The following is a 17,377-nucleotide window of genomic DNA, read 5'->3' as shown; positions in this document are numbered from 1 at the left end:
GTTGAATGATTTAGATGAGTAACCATAGGTATGGTGTGAAGTCACGCCTTCAATATTACTAGCCCCCAAAATGGCCACTGATCACTTTCAGACATGTTTTTTTTTTGTCTGCACTGTATCTTTTCCCTGTTTCTATCAGAGATCTGACCCTCTTTTTTTTTTTTTTTTTCCTTCCTTTCCATATAATCATCAGATCAAGACCTGTATTTTGATACTCTCTATGCTTCCGAGCACCGTCTGTCCATTTTTTGGCATCAACTTGCCAGGGAGACCAACTGCTACTTCTCTCACACCAGGGTGACAAAAGCAAGAATGTGCTAGTGCCATCTCAGGTGTGGACAAGCATGCAACCACATAGCACAGATCAATTCATTTTTGTTTCATCACCTATGGGAGCAAAACCAATCTCCTCTCTTTAAAACTAACACTACTTCATGAAGTAACTTTCCTAAATTGTAAAAGCTTTCTCCTGAGCTTTTTCCACAGAATGTAAACCAAAAGTAGGAGAGATTTATTTCATAAGCTGTAACTCCTGTTTCTCCAGTGAGAACCGCAGACGTGATACATACAGTGCTCACCTTACTGTTAGAAACATCTCCAGCAACTTCAACATTTTAAGAAAATTCTTGCTCTCTCACACCTCATAAAGCAATCCCAGGAACGTGCCACTTAAGTTTTAAACAGAAACTGGAAGCACTTGTCACCTTCACCTTCTTTCCACTCCACTCTGAAGACAATCGTCACCGCCAGCCTGTGTGCCAGGTCACAGCACTGAGAGCCCGCTGGGGCACATCCAGCAATGCCTTCATTCCTCAGGCAGGGGCAGAAAGAAGACCTTTGCCATTTGTGGTAGGTAAAAGGGAGCTACTCAAACCTGCCAAAACACTTAAGAGGCTCATTCTAAGCATGACAGAAAGTTCCCAGCACTTAATTTCTGCTGGGGCTAATTCAGCAAAGAGATTTTACAAGGAAATGTTTGTCTGAAAATGGCCAAAATAAAAACATAATAACTATATTTTTTAAAATTAAAAAAATGTTTCCCACACAGGTCAAAAGCCACATGGAATGACTAATGACAGGTTTCCCACACTTTCAGGGCCACCCTAAGTATTGCAGAAATCCCAGCCACTGGCATACACAGCAGCAGAAGCTAGCTGAACACACAGGTATTTTTAAAGCAGTATCCTAGTGCATCCAAGCAGGCTACAGGAGGTAAGGAAGGGCTTGAACAACTGAACCAATACAATCCCCTCTGAAAACTACTCTAGGTTATGCTAAACTTTAGGGCCTAAGATGTTACAGTAAGATTAACTTCAAGAGAATAAACTACTCAATCCAGGCTAAGGGAGATATGAAGAGTTTGTTTTTACCAGAAAGATGACTTAGTATTTGGGATAAAAACAAAACAAAAAACAAAACAAAAACTACAGAAAAAAAAAATCTACCTAAATCTGCGTCTTTTAAGTAATACTATTAAAATATAGGTCATGTTTGAGCTGTAACTATAAAAACATTTGATCAAAGGAACAGGGGGCTGCGGTGTTTTGTGTTTTCTCTTGTTCAGTAACTGCACACAGTGCCAATTTGAACAATAGTATTGTACAATACCTTTTGCAGGGACTCATCTTTCCATTCTGTTTTGAGTCAGTCACGTGTCACTTTGCTCTGCATATTCTGCATTCAAATGCAGCAGCCTCTGCAGCAAGTAAAGCCGATGGTATCCTCTCATCCGACCACAACTAGCACTGAAACTGTTTTGGGGATACAGATGATACAAACTGTACTTGATCAGATGGATTGGCTATGTGCACATGGAAGGAAAGGAGAGAGTATTACATACTTGGACAAAATTAGGTTTTGTGGTGTGGCACCAGTGGCGAGATACAGCTCCATATAATGAACTAGCCAACACTGAAATGACAATATGGGGTGCAGACATTACAAACTGTATTTGAGCAGGTACAATCAGCTACATGAACAGAGAAGAAGAGCATGAGAGCTCTATCTGTCCTCCAGCAGTGGGAGGAGGTCTCACTTAACTGTGACTCACTGACCTAAAGATACCTGGCTGCATGGACCATTATTTGGGAATCACTGCTCTAGACAGACATTCCCCTTCACATTTGGAATTTCCAATTTGTATGTCTATTGGCATTATTTTCATATACTATTAGATGCAGCAGAGAGGCAGATTTGTAGCGCTCTTATTATAGCAGATGTAATTTAAAAATCTGAGGCTACTAATCATTTACTAGAAGATGAGAAGTCAGATAAAACAAAGCCCATTCCACATCTAAAAGCTACAGCAGCATAACACCGATCTTAATCAGCTATTATACTCCTGGCATTTGTATTGCTGACAAAGGCTTTGGAAATGACAGAAAAGGAAAATTTCATTTCCTTTCTATTAGCCAGAAGTAACACTATAGGTAGACTTTTTCAGTCTCCTTCCTGTTTGTGAAGTCCACTTGGACAATTGAATTCCAATTAAAAGCTTAAAGGCTTAGTCACTAACTGATCATCCAGAAGACTTGTTTGCTGATTAAACCATGATTAAATCGCGGATTGTTATACCCCTTTAACTTTTCTAAGAACAGGAAAGTGATAAAGATCAGAAATACTTAAAATGAACTTAGAGAGAAACAAATTTTTATAAGAAGTTTATTTATTCTTTGTATTGTGCAGTCGTTATACAAAGTAAGCGGCCAGAGCTGCCATTTTGTCCTTGGGTTTCTTTGGATTGGGTCTTCCTCCAGGCCTCCTGCCTTTACCTCTTCCTCGACCCTGCCTTCTTCCTTGTCCCCCACGGTGCATGGGGTGCCTCATGGCTGCGTGTTTCAGCTCCACCAGGTCTTGAAACACAGGGTCACAGAATACGCAGCCTGAATGCTGGGTCTCATCACCAGGTAGAGGAGATTTGGCTTTGTTAAAATCTACGTCCACAAGGGCTGCATCACACAAGTCACAGGTCTCTGGTGACACTCGGACTTTGTGGGCATTCTCAAAGAAGTGCACGATCACGTTGCATTTGTTGCAGGCCATCTTCCACTTGGGACCTGATGTCGAGTCTAGCACCAGAACCCCATTCTCACATTCAACGCACTGCCCAATTCCAAGCATGCTAAGAGAATGCTGGCATGTGGGGTGGGTGCATTCATTACAGCCCATTCCTGGTGGAAGAAGAGTAAAACTATACCACAAGGAATCCTCTACATCACCACTACACAGTTTGCAGGAAGAGAAACACAGAACTGAAAGACAGCTTAGTATATTACAGGTTTTCTAAACCACTGCACAAAGGAACATATCCCCTAAAGGCAATCTGCCTTTTCAGATACTCAGAATAATCCCTTCCTCTTTTTTTTTTTTTTAATTATTATTAATGGCTTTCAGAATTCCCAGACAATGCCACTGTACAGTACATAAAGCTTGGATATATTAGTGATTAAAAAAAACTTGTCTTCAGTGAAATGTATGGATCCTAGCTATTTCATTTAATAATTGCACTGTATGCTAGCAGCATAAGACATTTTTAATTAAAAGATGGCAATAAAAAGATGCCAAAAAGCTCCTGATACGCAGTCAGAGCTTCCAAGTGGTACCTTAAATAAGTTTTGGTCTCACGTTTGTCATACTAACTGCTACTTCTTCCCCTCTTAGTGTGCTACAAGTCGTTGAAGGACACTATCTCTGCATCAAAATACAATTCCCCTCTCAGGATCGTATTCAATTGTATTCCCCTCCCAGAAACTCTCAGAGCTGGCCTTAAACTATATCCCATCCATATATTGTGCATTAGAAAAGTCACTTTCATGCAAATAAGTTAATTTCTTATTTGGCTTTATATAACCTGTTGTGGTCCATTCAACGTTCCAAGCATTTCTCTAAAAATTTTAAGACATGGCTATATGACTAACAGTAAAGTGTTTCTCTAGCCACTCCACATAAGCCATTTTAAAAAAAGATCACCTCAAAAATAGCCAATCTTGCAGTAGTTGAATTCATGCACAAAACACAGCTATTCAGTGAAAACAGCTTTCACTAAATTCTAGGGCTACTGAAATAACAAGAATAGCTTAAAACTTACTAGCCTCTCTCTTCTGTCTTATAGCAAATGTAATAAGAGTAGCCTCTCTTGTATTCAATACACAGGAAACTTTTGCAAAGATGACCAACATCTTTGCCAGTGGTGATTAGAGCAAAAAATAATAGTGTTCAGAAGTGAGTTAACTAACACATTTTGTTCACCGATTTAGATACGAATTTCAGGTATCTAATATAATTTGAGTAGCACTTTATACTAGGCAACCCTCATTAAAAACTATTTAAAAAGTACAGTCCATAAGATTGTACCTAATTTATTTCAAGTGAAGTTGATGCCTGTATGTTCGCAACATTCCTACCTTTTTTCATGTCCCTGAAGGGAGGATGGTTGTAACAGTATGGACAGAGAGGGTAGCTCTTTCCTCTGGATCCAGAAGACCACAGCACCAGCTCAAAGTCATCCAGGGGACAACGTAACTCTTTGTAGAGTTTAATTGTACCATTCTGGGGGAGGCTGTAGGTGTCATCACAGTGAGAGCAGTGCAGACGACTTGGTTTGGCCTGGAAAGAGAATATAAATTACCAGAACATCTGTATTGTCAGTAGGGTTCAAAACTTACAGGAAATCCAACTGCAACTGCTTTCTGGTTTTTAACCCATGGAAAAGCTCCATCAGGCTTCCTGCCTTTCCACCCCTCCTCAAGAAATCCATTCTTGACAACCACATTTGAATTCAAATTCAGTAATGGAAAAAGGGTTTCTACTCAACGTCGCCCAGCAAGTGAAGTTTAAAATACAAGTGTGACATGAACTTACCTGAATATACTTCATGAAACGATGGCATTTGCCACAGCGGGAAAGAGGTTTACCCGTGGCAGCTAAGGGTGAAAAAGACACTTCCATCAGCTCATCCATACCTGCAGAAGAGATGATTACATTTATGTTACAATTCTAATTCCTAGGAGGAAACCTTGCACAAAATCATCTACAGGACCTGTGAAGAAATAATGGGAATAGTCAACAGCTTATTTCAAATTGTTATTGTGAATAGTTTATTCACAATGCTCTTCTGTTTAAGACAACTTTTTATTTAAAGAGTTTTGCAATAAGCACACACAAACACACTGGGCTAAGTACTTCAGCTAGTCTGCAGCTTTTCAGAACTCTACACAGTCACAAATAAGTCTGAAATGGAATTTTAGAGACATGATTGAGTTTATTTCCCTTTGGAGAGCAAATTCATATGACTGGAAACTCCCAGTCATGGCACAATTTTCAGTGAACCAAAACCTCTGAAAAAGCAACCTAATACTTAAGTATTTTCTAACAGCATCTTTACAACAATTAAGTAGTTGCATAGAATTTTACATGTAAAACAAGTTTTACCTGCAATAGAATCCACAAAATAGTGAAATTTCCTTTTGAAGATGTCAAGGGTGTGCTCCAGGACCTGATGGTAATTTGCTTTACCCAGAGCTATTAAGTTGAGTTGCTTTTCCACAGCACTGCGAATTGTAGGAAGAACTAATTCTGCATCTAACAGAAAACCAGAGATATCAGCAACAAAGCAGTAATGGAATATCAAAACCAGTAGAAAATTGCCCCATACATAAACTGACATCAACAAGTTTGAATTGTTATGGCTTGTGGAATTAGTAATACTTTCCTAGATGCATCATTTCAGACACAAATATTACTTACACAGTGACAACAGCCTTTGATATACTGAAGGAGACAAAAGGTAAGAGGATGGTTTTTTGGGTGAAGAATATTTGACTGACCTATTTTGTAATAACCATGAACCAGAACAATTCCAAGATTTGTAGGCTTTAGTCTCCGACCACTCTCTACTGTGACATAGTTTCGCTGGCAAATGTTGTTGATGTGGACTGGAATACTTGCATCAGTTCCTGCCACGCAAAGGAAGATACATCCATCAAAGCTTTCACCAATTAATTATTTCTGACTTCTCTGGTTTTATGTCATATTATAGCACTTCTTAGACAGCTTAAAATGCATATATGTTTTTACTGCTACCCTGTTTCCAGTGGGTAATTTCTCTATCTAGTAACACATACGTTCTTTTGCAGTTCTGGAAAGTCTGAAATGTGTATTTAACCTTAATCCTTTCATCTCTTCCAAGGAATTAGAGATGGGAAGATAGCTATTCTAACAATCACTTGTTCTGGAAAAATAGAGGGGAGTTAGCGACTATGTTCTTTTTGACTGAACTTGTTTATGAAAATGTATTGAACGAAGCGAGTCAGATCGAAAAAGAAAAATATCATTGTGATAACTTGTATAAGATACAGAAGGGTACTGGAGTCAGCAAAGCTGAAGCACGCTGTTCTGACAGGAAATCATTCCTAAGAATAGTAGATGCATTCTTCCACACGACACCAGCTCTTTCTAACAAAGAAGTGACAATGATGGATTATGAAAGGATGTTGCTTTAGCCAGAAAATAGGCATAAGAATAAGAAGGTGAAAGGAATATTGGGGCATAGAGAATCCACTATCCACTAAGAGGTGCTACTGTGGTTTGAAAGGAAAAAGATCATTACTGAACCTATTCAAATGAATACTGAAAGGTCACTGCTGACAGAGATAGCTCAGAGAAATGATTCAGACCCTTTGCTCTCTTGATAGATACATTACAGGATAAAGTAATTTAAGCGAGTTTGTACCAATGCCATGCTTTTCCATCAGAGTGATAAGTTCTGCTTCTGTCAGGTAATCAGGAGGACTGGTTTGCTTTTCCAGCAATTTTATTTCACCAATTGGAAAAAGATCTCCTTTCTCACAGTGCGGAAGGCTCTCTTCTAATGGGATGCTGTGCCAAGGCATAATTTCTGTGAACCCTGGAGGTAAACAAAGTAATGAGAGATTATTTTCACAGCTTTCAAAAGGTCAAGATATATGCTTCTAATTTGAACATGGGCTACATTATACAGATCAAAGTTTGCCATACACTGCCATACAGACTGTTTGCCATACCACGCAGACAATATTTGAAATACTGCATCAAGAGACAAGATCTCCCACGACACTGCATCAAATCTGTTTTGGGGGTGACTTGTGTCAGGGATATGTATGGAGAGTAAAAATAAAAATAGAAATAATAATAATAAAAAAATATTTCCTTGAATGAAAGCACAGTTCCAGAAGTCTCACCAAATGGATGGGAAGAGCTTGTTAAGAAAATGCAAATAGTGAGTTGTATTAACGTAATAAAGACTATTGGGATTGCTTGCCATGAAAATCTCAGTGGTGGGGTACTACACTCTTCTTACTGAGTGGAAACTGATTTTCTTACACGCGTGGAAAAAGAATCCACCTTTGTATAAGCTAAACCACAAAAGACATTTGCTATCTAAAAAAAGACTGTCTTTATACTGTCAAGCGTAGCGTTAACTCTTGAGACTACTACATGAAAAATAAGACTTTCTCTAGGGAAACTGAAGTATGGAAATGAAGACAAAGGTTTGGTCCTTGTGACTTTAATAGCTCCAAAAATAAAGTCTTCAAAATTCTATTTGACCCCCAAACTTCACTTTTATATCCACTCAATGTATATATGGGAAAAATAATAATCTGTAGGTAAGTACTTGCCTCCCGGTTAGTCTTACCTGGTGAAGTTACCACTTTTCCAATACAGGTAAACCGTTCAGGGCCAATACTGAAAGAAATGGTGGTTTGTAGGTACTTGCAATCAGCACTCACAGTGGCAATAAAATGCCTAGTTATGTACTCATATAGTCTCCATCCATCTCCACCTGAATTTAAACAAAATATTAGTCCCACAAATCAAGTCCTGCAGCTCTACATAAAATTTGCACTAAAAACTTTTCACCAGGTTTCCATGGCTATCCCAGGAAAAACAGGTACATGAAGGAAAATAAAATTCGAAAGTCCATCAAAATCATGTGGTAGTGAGGTTATACTGCTACGAACAGAAACTAATTCTTACTCTTGTGCTTTCAATATACCATCTTGCTGTGTATAATAAAAATCTAACATGGCCATTTAATAACCTTTACAGCTATTCAAACTTTTAACATACTTAGTTTTTCTATCAGAGATTATTTCACTGATTCCTGAAAATCACAATTTACTGGTTTTCTACAACAATCTCAGTTACTCCTAATAAACAGCACAATCCATTTGCTATACTTTATTATAAGTTTTAAATTCTCTTTTCAGGGATTACAACATAGAGTCAAATCTTACATTTCAATATAAGTAACACAAACCATAAAGACTAATTTAAAATGCAGTTAAAGTCTGATTTACAAACAGAAATACACAATCAAATTTCAATACTTAGGAGCTATTATTATAGGGCAAATTTCTCTAAATGAAAGTATGAAATACTGTGTTAAGTTGGCTGCTCCTTGTTCTTAACAGTTTCAGGGTGCTGAGGATCAATTACTGAAGAGCAGACCAGCTCTGATCTTCACTGTCATCAGAAATTAAAGTTAAGAAAGTCTGCTCTCCCTCCAGTTCCTGAAATTCAGATGATTATATTTTATGTTAAAACTCAGGGATTTTCAACCCAGCCCCTATAACTCAAGGAACCAGTTTCCTTGTAGTGTTCTAATGCTATTCAATTTGTCTATACCCAATTCTGCTTCTGTTGCAGCTTTCATCGGAGTGATGGGAGGATGATCCCCTGCATCATGGCCTTTCCTTGGACGATTAATGCCTTCTGAGAGCAACGCTTTTACCTGGTGAAGGGTAAAAGAAAAAATAGACTGAAGTGGATAACAGGTCTCTCTTATCAGGTTAAGAAACTTTTCAGATCAAATTCATAACAATACATTGTCCATAAATAAAAGAAATTACAGACATTTTGCAAAAATCTACAGATCAAGACGTACCAGGTCAGACATTTCTGAAACACAGAGTAGAGAACAATCTGTTGAACAGTACAGGTTTTGCTTCATGTACTCACAGTTTCTGCCCAGTAAGGATTATTGGCTTGTTGTCTCAAACATCCTTTCAAGTCAAAGTTTTCTGGATAATGGGTAGTTTCTGTTCGAGGGTAGCTGATATAACCCTGCATATAAAGACGCTCTGCTATTTGCATGGCATGTTGCGGACCCATTCCTGAGATGGGATAGGAGAGAATGAAATCATAATCACAGTGATGTGCAGATGATTTTGTTTGCTGTGTCCAAAAGTATTAATTATCAAAGCATTTAAATAAATAAGTTTGGCCTTTCTATAAGACTTCTGTCACCTTGATCTTATCCAGCACTTCGCTTTTGACAAGCTTTCTAAACTTGTTTCTTCCCCAAAAACGATACATTACAGGGAAAGGAGGCTATCAAAACATGTATATGCTTGATTACTTCAGCTGAGAAGCCAAGGTATTTTGCTTTATATCAGTGTGAAAATCTGAACTTGTACACATACCTAAAGCAGCACTGGCCACTCGTAGCATTTCTACCGTGTTCAGAGCCAGTGGTCTTTGCTTCACCTTCTCTTTTTTACTCACAGATTCTACCTAGAAAATAGTATTTTTCCAGTAAAAGTTTTGAAGGTTGGTAACTGATAAATATATCATTTCCATTGTGACTAGAACCATATGGTACACCTAACATTACCTGTTGCCAACATATCTGTGAGGTTTTTCTTAGAGCAGTAACCACCAATATTTTTTTACATTAGCAAATCTGACTGGAGACAGTTTACCAAATTCTAAAGTTATAGTCCTGAGGTCCCTTTGTGCTATGTGATTAGAACTGCAACTGGAAATGCAGCAAGGTAGCTTATTGCTATCTTTACTTCTCATTTAACTAAGCAGCGCATATGTTGGTGCTACAAGGATTTAATGCTTAATCCAAGTAATGGTCCTAACTATAAGGAACCAGATTTTTAAAAGCATCATGCAGTCTTTGAACCTGGATGGCTGTAAACACTTAAATCCAAACATACTGCCAAACAAGTATTGAACAGAACAGAATTACAAGTTAATTGGCTATAAAGACTGTACCATACACATGATTAAAAATTTAACTGCAGGAATATTGCCATATAAGTAATTAAATTCTGATTTATACAGTGTCTCATGGGAAATAAGAGGTCTGCTTTGAGAGTTCTGAACTGTATTTCTCAGCAGGTTTAGTAATGAAGACTTCCTATCATGAATGATGATCATTACCAAAGTCAATATTAAGAATGAGCTTTCTATTGAGATGACTACCCTAGCATAATATGAACTACAATCAAGAACCTCTTGCCTTTTATTCGCTTTTATACAAAGTTGAATGGAATAAATAATAATACAAAAGAAGATACAGATGATATTCTACACTCCTTTTTAACAAAAAATAAAATGCAGCAGATATGAAACAGTATTTCATTAATGCGAAACGTGCTCTATCAACACTTCATACATATTTGTACCTTTGCTTCTTTTGCCATCTTCGTTATATTCAGGAACATTTGAGCAATCTCACGATCAAACACCCTCACTCTATCCCAATCCAAAGTGAGAGAACTTTCTTTTTCAGGATTCACCTAATGGACAAAAAAAAATTTAATTGCCACCAACACTATTACTGAAAGTGTGAGAATGCACATTTCCAACAACAATCCAGCAAGCAAACCCTAATAATACCCGTTCAGCAACACAAGTGCTCCAAACATGCAGTTACACTCTTTTTCCCAGGGACTTCTCAGAAAGATAGAGTACGTTGAGTTCAGGGGCCATGAGAATGACTAGAATTATTCTTGCAGTTAACTGAAATACCATACTTATTTTACTGCTAGGAATAGCAAGGGCTGAAGCAGGCAGAAATGTAAAGCTTATCATTTTGATCTAGCTAAACTAATTCTTTGTATTAAAAGTAAAGTGTCATGTTTCAAATCCCACATACAAAAATAAATATGAACCAGACTATATGAGAGCATGAAACTCTGAAAACAGGCACCAAATACTTCCTGGCATGACACACATGAAAGAGATGTATCAGAAAACAGATGAGAGTAGATTCTAGATTTCTTTTTTTTATTATTTATTTTAAAATCTAAAAATGGCAACTTTTTACCATCTATCTTTTATTTGTTTAAACAATCCTTGTCATCACAAGCAGTAAAATCATGTTAGTTTGCTCTCAGAGCTTGGACAGCAGCAAGGCTATAAAACTGCCATAAGCTGCCAAAGTATTCAGAGGACTCAATTGCCAATTAACACAATGAGCATTTTATTTGCTTTAAAATTCCAATACTCAGCAATGCCAATGTTTGCTGGCAGCCTAATTAAGTCTTGGATTCAAATTAACACCACAGTCAGTCCAAGGACCTCAGGGAACAAAAGCAAACCGTTTCAAGTAGTCTTTCTGGCTGAGTCTAAGCTTAGCTGGTTAACACTGAGGAATTCTTATAAGCAGCACACAATAACCACTTTAATACAAAAAACTGTCATCCTGGAATCTGTTCTAGAGAGTGGTGACACACATGTGAACTGAATGAAAGCACACAAGTAAACTGTAGCCATTGTGAGTTCTTGTCAGCAGCTACAAATTTATGAATGGACAAAATGGAAATAAGCACATTTCTTTGTATATGAGGAACACATATTTTTACCAAACAAGTATTGTAAAGCTTACTTTAGCTTGCAGCACCCAGTAAGTCTCAGGCTTAAATGACTGGATTTTGTCATGCCTTTCAACACAGAATCCAAGTGTTGGTGTCTGACATGGCCCAAAGGAGATGAGGGAGCTGTCTAAATTTCCATATTTCCCCTGAAAATACTTAGTCTGAAATCTAAGAAAAAAAATACAGGAACAAGTACATTAATATCCTCATTCCCATGAAAAGCAAAAAATTTCACAAACTTTTATAGACATTAATGAATAATCTATTAAGTCATTCAGGTATTTGTCAAAAAAAAAAAAAAAAGCAATCTCAGAAACATCAAGTCTTAAAGCTAAAGAAGTCATAAATACTTTGCCTCACAGAATCTTGTTTATTCACAAAGAAATGTGGGGACAAGTCATAAAGGAAGAGTATATAATAGCTGCCAATGTACTTTATCTTGGCTCAGTTAAAGCCGTAACACTTCATTTAAATTTCTTTTTATTTGTCCATGCATAAAATTGTTTAGTTTGGTGCTCAGCATAATTAGCCACTACAGCTCTAAGGTATATTTTGTGGACAGAGCAGTATTGCTGAACCTTTCACAAAACCATCTGTAATCTATGCTGTCACCTTGTAAATGCACAGCCAATTCTAAGGTCCAGCTCCTGGCGGGCATCCACTGACAGAGCTTCATTGCGATTGGGTTCTCCCAAATGATTCATGGCATTGCAGATGTCTGTGTCAGTAATGGAACTGAATTTAGCTCTATAAATCGTCCTTTCGGTGCTACGGGGTTTGTTCATAACAGGAAGAACGGCATCAAGAACCTAATGAAGATCAAAAGCATATTTTATAAGTAATTGAAAGCTAAGGGCTTAAGTCATTTTTTCTCTTTAGAGGAGAAAAACCCACACACTCCCTCCCCACAAAATGTTTGCTGACACGTAATTATTTTCTTCATTTGGAAGATGTCATGGCAATACATTAACTGATAAGAACAGTATTTGTCATGCTCTCAGAAGTGAGAATGAGCAAAATTGAAGGATTTATTTATTAAACAGCAACTGCCGGAAGTGAAGCACTATTCTTAGCCAAGGGCAAATAAATCCACCAGTGCAGCTGCAGCATCTTTTGGTGAGTATGTATCTGTTTCTAGCCCGGTTTACTTCTATGTATTACTAGGCACAGTTATGAAATGGCGGTATTTAAAAAACTTAAATGCTTGATAAAATGAGGCTATTTAAACACAAGACAAAAAAAAAAAAAAAGCTTTCATTTAGACTTCTGGGAATAAGACGTTTAAAAAATCTCTGTGCAAAATTTTAGTTCTACACCCTTTGTGGGCAGAGTCCAAACTCCTGCTGCTTTAAGCAGCCACTAAGCTGCTTAAACTCTTGCTGCTTAAAAGCAGCCTCTAAGCTCAAGTGTCTAATCGCCTAATGAACCAAGGATGATAGAAATTAAGTTTTATAACGATGGTAAAATAACTACTCCAGCTTTTAAGCAGTCTGATTCTCAAAGCACTGGAATGTTTGAACATTTAAGAGACCTTCTTATTCATCTCAGATGAGCAACATCTATGAAATTGTTTATACTTTTTAACTGACAAATTAGAGCTGAAAAACATGATTTATTTCCACCAAGGCCCTCCGTGCCTTTAAACTTTATTCAACTTAGTTTAAATTTTACTGTGTATCAGTACAGCAGAACAACATAATAGTAGTACTGTATTCAACAAATGAATATATTACAATATAATGAATCTTAGGAAGAAATCTTACTTCAAAACAGATGTTTTCTCCTTCCTTATCACAGTCCAACCACAAGACTATGCAATCACAGCCTCTTCCCTCCACCTGTGAGAGAAATTAGCACAGTTCTTCAGCAACTCAAATCTCACTAACTGTATAGCTTTTATTTTTATTTCAAAGGTAAGTTATTTGGTGCAAAAAGGGTTGGAAGAATATATTAGAAGTAACAAGAAGTCTGCTGTACTTAAACAGTGGTTAAAGAGAGAAGCAAGCTGTGGTTCACGGGACCAGAAGTCTGCCTACAAGGTAATTTTCTGCAGGATATGAAAACAAAAATCAGCACAGCTCTACAGCAGTGGAAGTCTCCTGAACTCCTGACTCAGTTTGTGAACTTTGGGCACAGTTCCTTCCTCCTCCTGCGTCTTAATTCCCACAGTTCCTTCCTCCTTTTGCGTCTTAATTCCCAGATCATTATATATATATATGTATATATATATGTATATACACACACACATTTATATATATGTTATATAAATAAAATTATATAAATATATATATATAAAACCACCAAGAACCACTTTTCTAGCTTGTAAAGATACCATGAAGTCTAAACTTATCTTACAGAAATCAGTTTTATACCACAAATACCTGCTTTCCAGAAAGAGTATTTTGAAAAGGCATCCAAATGACCACTTTGCTCTCAGAGGCATGTGTGAGAAGTGACCAATAATCAGAGACATTTTAAATCATCTACAAACTAGGCTTTGCATGTACTGCTATGAGCCAAACATGTATCCAACACTCTAATTTTGAGAAGCAAGATATTGACAGCCAAAAAAAAAAAGAGCAAAGGCATGTGTCAATTCAGCAAGGCAAAGATTTCAGAAGGCATAAGAACTAATGAAATTTTGAAAAGAAAAAAAAAAATCTAATCTTTCACAAAAAGCTACTCTCTGCAGAGAAGAAAGCTCTCATTTAGCAATGTACTCATTTATCTTTGACTCTAGAACAACTCTAGAATATTGTGTAACATACTGCCAAACGCTGCCTAATTTAGGGAAGTAGGAGAATATAAATAAATCAAACATTCAACAGCCTACAATGTGAGGAACAGTACCTTCCAATGCCCTGTTTACCTTAGCAGAGGGAAGGTACGTAACAAATATTTTGAAGTACAGGGAATCCTTTGGCATTACCCTCCAACAGAAAACTATCTCTGGTGAAAACAGTCTCAATTTCTTATATTAGAGCGAAGATAACTGATCCACTCTAAGAGCTGGTAGAGGGTTATATTTCTGGTCCTTAAACAGTGCTACCTTAACTGTAAGATTTTTATTTTTTTTTTAAATAAAGCCAGGCTAATTCACAGCAAAATGCTACACCGTTTTTTGAAAAATTAATAGTAATTTTTATTGCTTTCCAGAACCACAGAATAACGTCACGTATTTCACTTTTCTTGGAATGATAAAAACAGATCTCACCACTTTGTATTCAACAGATGAAGAATAAGGACAACATATCCTTGAAGAGAATATGCTCCAGAGGGAATAAACGAAAGCATGACAAAACTGAAAAATGCATTTCAAATACATCTCATAAGAAAGCATACCTGCAAAAACTTCACCATGGTCAGTTTGGGATTAGCTTCTTTCTTTTCTGTGGGAGCTTTACTAAAAAGTTCTGCTGGATCCACCTTGTCCCAACTGTTGTATTTTCCTGAAAAGCAGAAGCATATTAAGTTGAGCTGCAAGCATATATTTAAAAATGCAAAACAGAACAAAACATTACTTCATAAAACACTTGGCTTTCAAAATTTGTCTTGGAAAGCATTCTACACTAATACATCTTGTTTTACTGGTTATCTAGGGACCCCTTAACTTTTTGTGTGAATTGCAGTGCTAATTTTGAGACATGATAGAAGAAAAAAAAAACACTACACACCTTTCAGAAATTTTAACATGAGCTATTAAAAAAACTCTTCATACAACTAACCGGTTATGAGAAGGGGGGAGCTATTTTTCCTCATTTTCACAGCACACATAAAAGCTGCACACTGCACTGTTTTGCTTATGGCCAGTTATTATGTCTCAGCCCTGTTATGCTGTGGAGCATCCTGTATCATCACCTCATATCACTGCATTTGTTCTTTTCCATTTCCCAGAAGTACTTGTTGGTGATAATGGTTAGCAATTACATGATACCATACCTCTTTAGAGCACTGCGTAAATAACTCAGAACTTAGTCCTCAAAAGTTGTGAGGCAGTTAGGATCAGAGAAAATAGAGTACTCATATGATTAATTCAACACTTCAAAGCAAGTTAGTGATAGGGTTCCTTGCACATGAATCTTACCACATCTCTATTTTGTACTAACTCACTATGGTGCTTTAGAGATTATGCCTTTGGACTCTGTATTCCTTAATTACTTGTCATCCACAGTAGCAAATTTTTAATGCTTAATAAACTGACCTCATCTCTCCTCTTTTTCCAGTAATATAATTCAGGTACTGAAAAGATAAGTTGCATGCCTACAGCCATTCACAAAGTCAGCCAGAGGACTAGTAACAAGCCAAGAACTGCTGACCACAAGCAATCTTGTCACCCTCCCTTCCTCTTTAGATTTCTTTAAAGCTCTTCCTGAAGAAAATAGCAATCGTGGAATTAGTTAAATCCTTGACAATTCTACAGATTGTATCAGTTAGAACATTTCACAAACAAATACCTATGAAATCCAAAGTCATGACATGACCACACACAGATGTCATCTTGAAATGGGCGCTCTGTCCTATAAACGATCCAGTGTACTCATGCACAGAGCATGCACCATTCAGTCCTTTGCGAGAGGACATGTTTCCTGTAAGAATAAGGTCGTGATCAATGGGATTTAGAACATGCAAACAAAAATAACCTATTGAAATAACCATTGTTTCTTGTGAAACAACATCCCCTTTTTTCTAGGTCTGACAGCTAGGGTTTCCCTGATCACAAAATTCTGCTCTTTGATCAAGGCTTTTTTCTAGTCAATTATCACTTTAGAACCTTTCTAGTAGACTTCATTTTTAACTTAAACTATTCAGAATCTCCTTTAACTTTTCCCTCCCACCAGGAAATCCTTATGCAAATACAGTCAGTTTTCTCGATCACTGCAGTTAATAATTAAATCATTATGTTCTCCACATGATTTACAGAACGTTTACCGTAGCTTCAAAAATCCCTGAAAAGCAACTGTGTGCTTGATTGGCACTTTCCAGAAAGCACGTGCACTACCATATGCTACAGCTATAAAGATTCCATTACTCAAATTGAACAGGCACACATTAAAATAAAGATAATAAAATAAAGAGAACGGAGCACCACACAGTTACTTCCAGAGCTACAACCTGTGCTAAGCCTGTTCGCAGGTGAGTGCTGCCCCAGAGACAACCAAGCAGCCGACCTGGGTACTTCTCAACCTCACTTCACCTCCCGTGAAATCCGGCAGAACAGAAGGCCTGAGACCAATTTATTTTCCCTCCTACCCCTCGAGAGGATCTTGGCGATGGACTGAGCCAGAGAAGGCTTCTCCGCAACCATCAGCACGGTCTTCATCATCGGCCGGCGAGCCCCAAACCGCTCAGCGGTTCGGTGCAGCCTCCTGCAGCGCGCAGCTCACGGGGGGAACCCCGCTCTCGGCCTGAGGGGAGAAAACACAGGGCGGGTGTGCTGCAAAACCACGTCCAGCAACAAATAACCGCGGAGGCCACGCACACCCACACAGACCTCACAGCTCCGCGGGGCTCCGGTGCCCCGGGCCGGGGGACGCAGCGGGGCCGGGAAATGGCGGCGGCGGGCGCTGAAGGCCCGGGGGGCGCTGAGGCACCGTGAGGGCCGCCCCGCACCTGGGCGGGAGTCCGCGGCACCCCTTGCGCTGCCGGGGCACGGCTCCGGAAGGGAAGGGGAAGGGAAGGGATGGAAAGGGAAAAGGAGGCAGGGAAGGGGAAGGGAAGGAAGGGAAGGG

At 38.1% G+C, this 17,377-nt stretch overlaps 1 protein-coding gene across 2 annotated transcripts; it reads right to left on the bottom strand.

Moving 5' to 3' along the window:
- Positions 1–2,645: 2,645 nt before the first annotated feature.
- TOP3B (DNA topoisomerase III beta) lies at positions 2,646–17,322 on the bottom strand. Of its 2 annotated transcripts, none has more exons than XM_035340826.1 (18): positions 17,140–17,322; positions 16,899–17,053; positions 16,103–16,234; positions 14,991–15,097; positions 13,412–13,486; positions 12,261–12,457; positions 11,660–11,816; positions 10,455–10,568; positions 9,462–9,552; positions 8,998–9,152; positions 8,665–8,770; positions 7,673–7,819; positions 6,731–6,904; positions 5,826–5,954; positions 5,431–5,580; positions 4,861–4,961; positions 4,404–4,605; positions 2,646–3,170 (listed from the first exon to the last, which is right to left on the bottom strand). In XM_035340826.1, the coding sequence occupies exons 2-18, from the start codon at positions 16,969–16,971 to the stop codon at positions 2,689–2,691; spliced, it is 2,592 nt and encodes an 863-aa protein (XP_035196717.1). In that variant the 5' UTR covers positions 16,972–17,053; positions 17,140–17,322; the 3' UTR covers positions 2,646–2,688. The 2 variants fall into 2 exon arrangements, with proteins under 2 accessions (XP_035196717.1, XP_035196716.1); XM_035340825.1 differs by having other exon boundaries at positions 2,689–3,170; positions 16,899–17,055; positions 17,131–17,322.
- Between the last annotated feature and the right edge of the window lie 55 nt (positions 17,323–17,377).

Source organism: Oxyura jamaicensis, chromosome 15 (genome assembly GCF_011077185.1).
Source record: "Oxyura jamaicensis isolate SHBP4307 breed ruddy duck chromosome 15, BPBGC_Ojam_1.0, whole genome shotgun sequence".
In the NCBI taxonomy this organism is placed as follows: domain Eukaryota; kingdom Metazoa; phylum Chordata; class Aves; order Anseriformes; family Anatidae; genus Oxyura; species Oxyura jamaicensis.
The sequence above is the reverse complement of the archived record's forward strand: the minus strand, read 5'-3'. Positions and strand labels throughout refer to the sequence as shown.

Bases quoted from the DNA above. Each gene is read 5' to 3' on its own strand.
- TOP3B (XM_035340826.1), bottom strand. From the start codon at position 16,971: ATGATGAAGACCGTGCTGATGGTTGCGGAGAAGCCTTCTCTGGCTCAG. The intron at 10,569-11,659 runs GTAAGCTTTACA...TTTGTCCATTAG, and splicing joins ACTGGGTGCTGCAAGCTAAA to GTGAATCCTGAAAAAGAAAG. The intron at 4,962-5,430 runs GTAAAACTTGTT...TCTCTTCTGCAG, and splicing joins TTTTGTGGATTCTATTGCAG to GTATGGATGAGCTGATGGAA.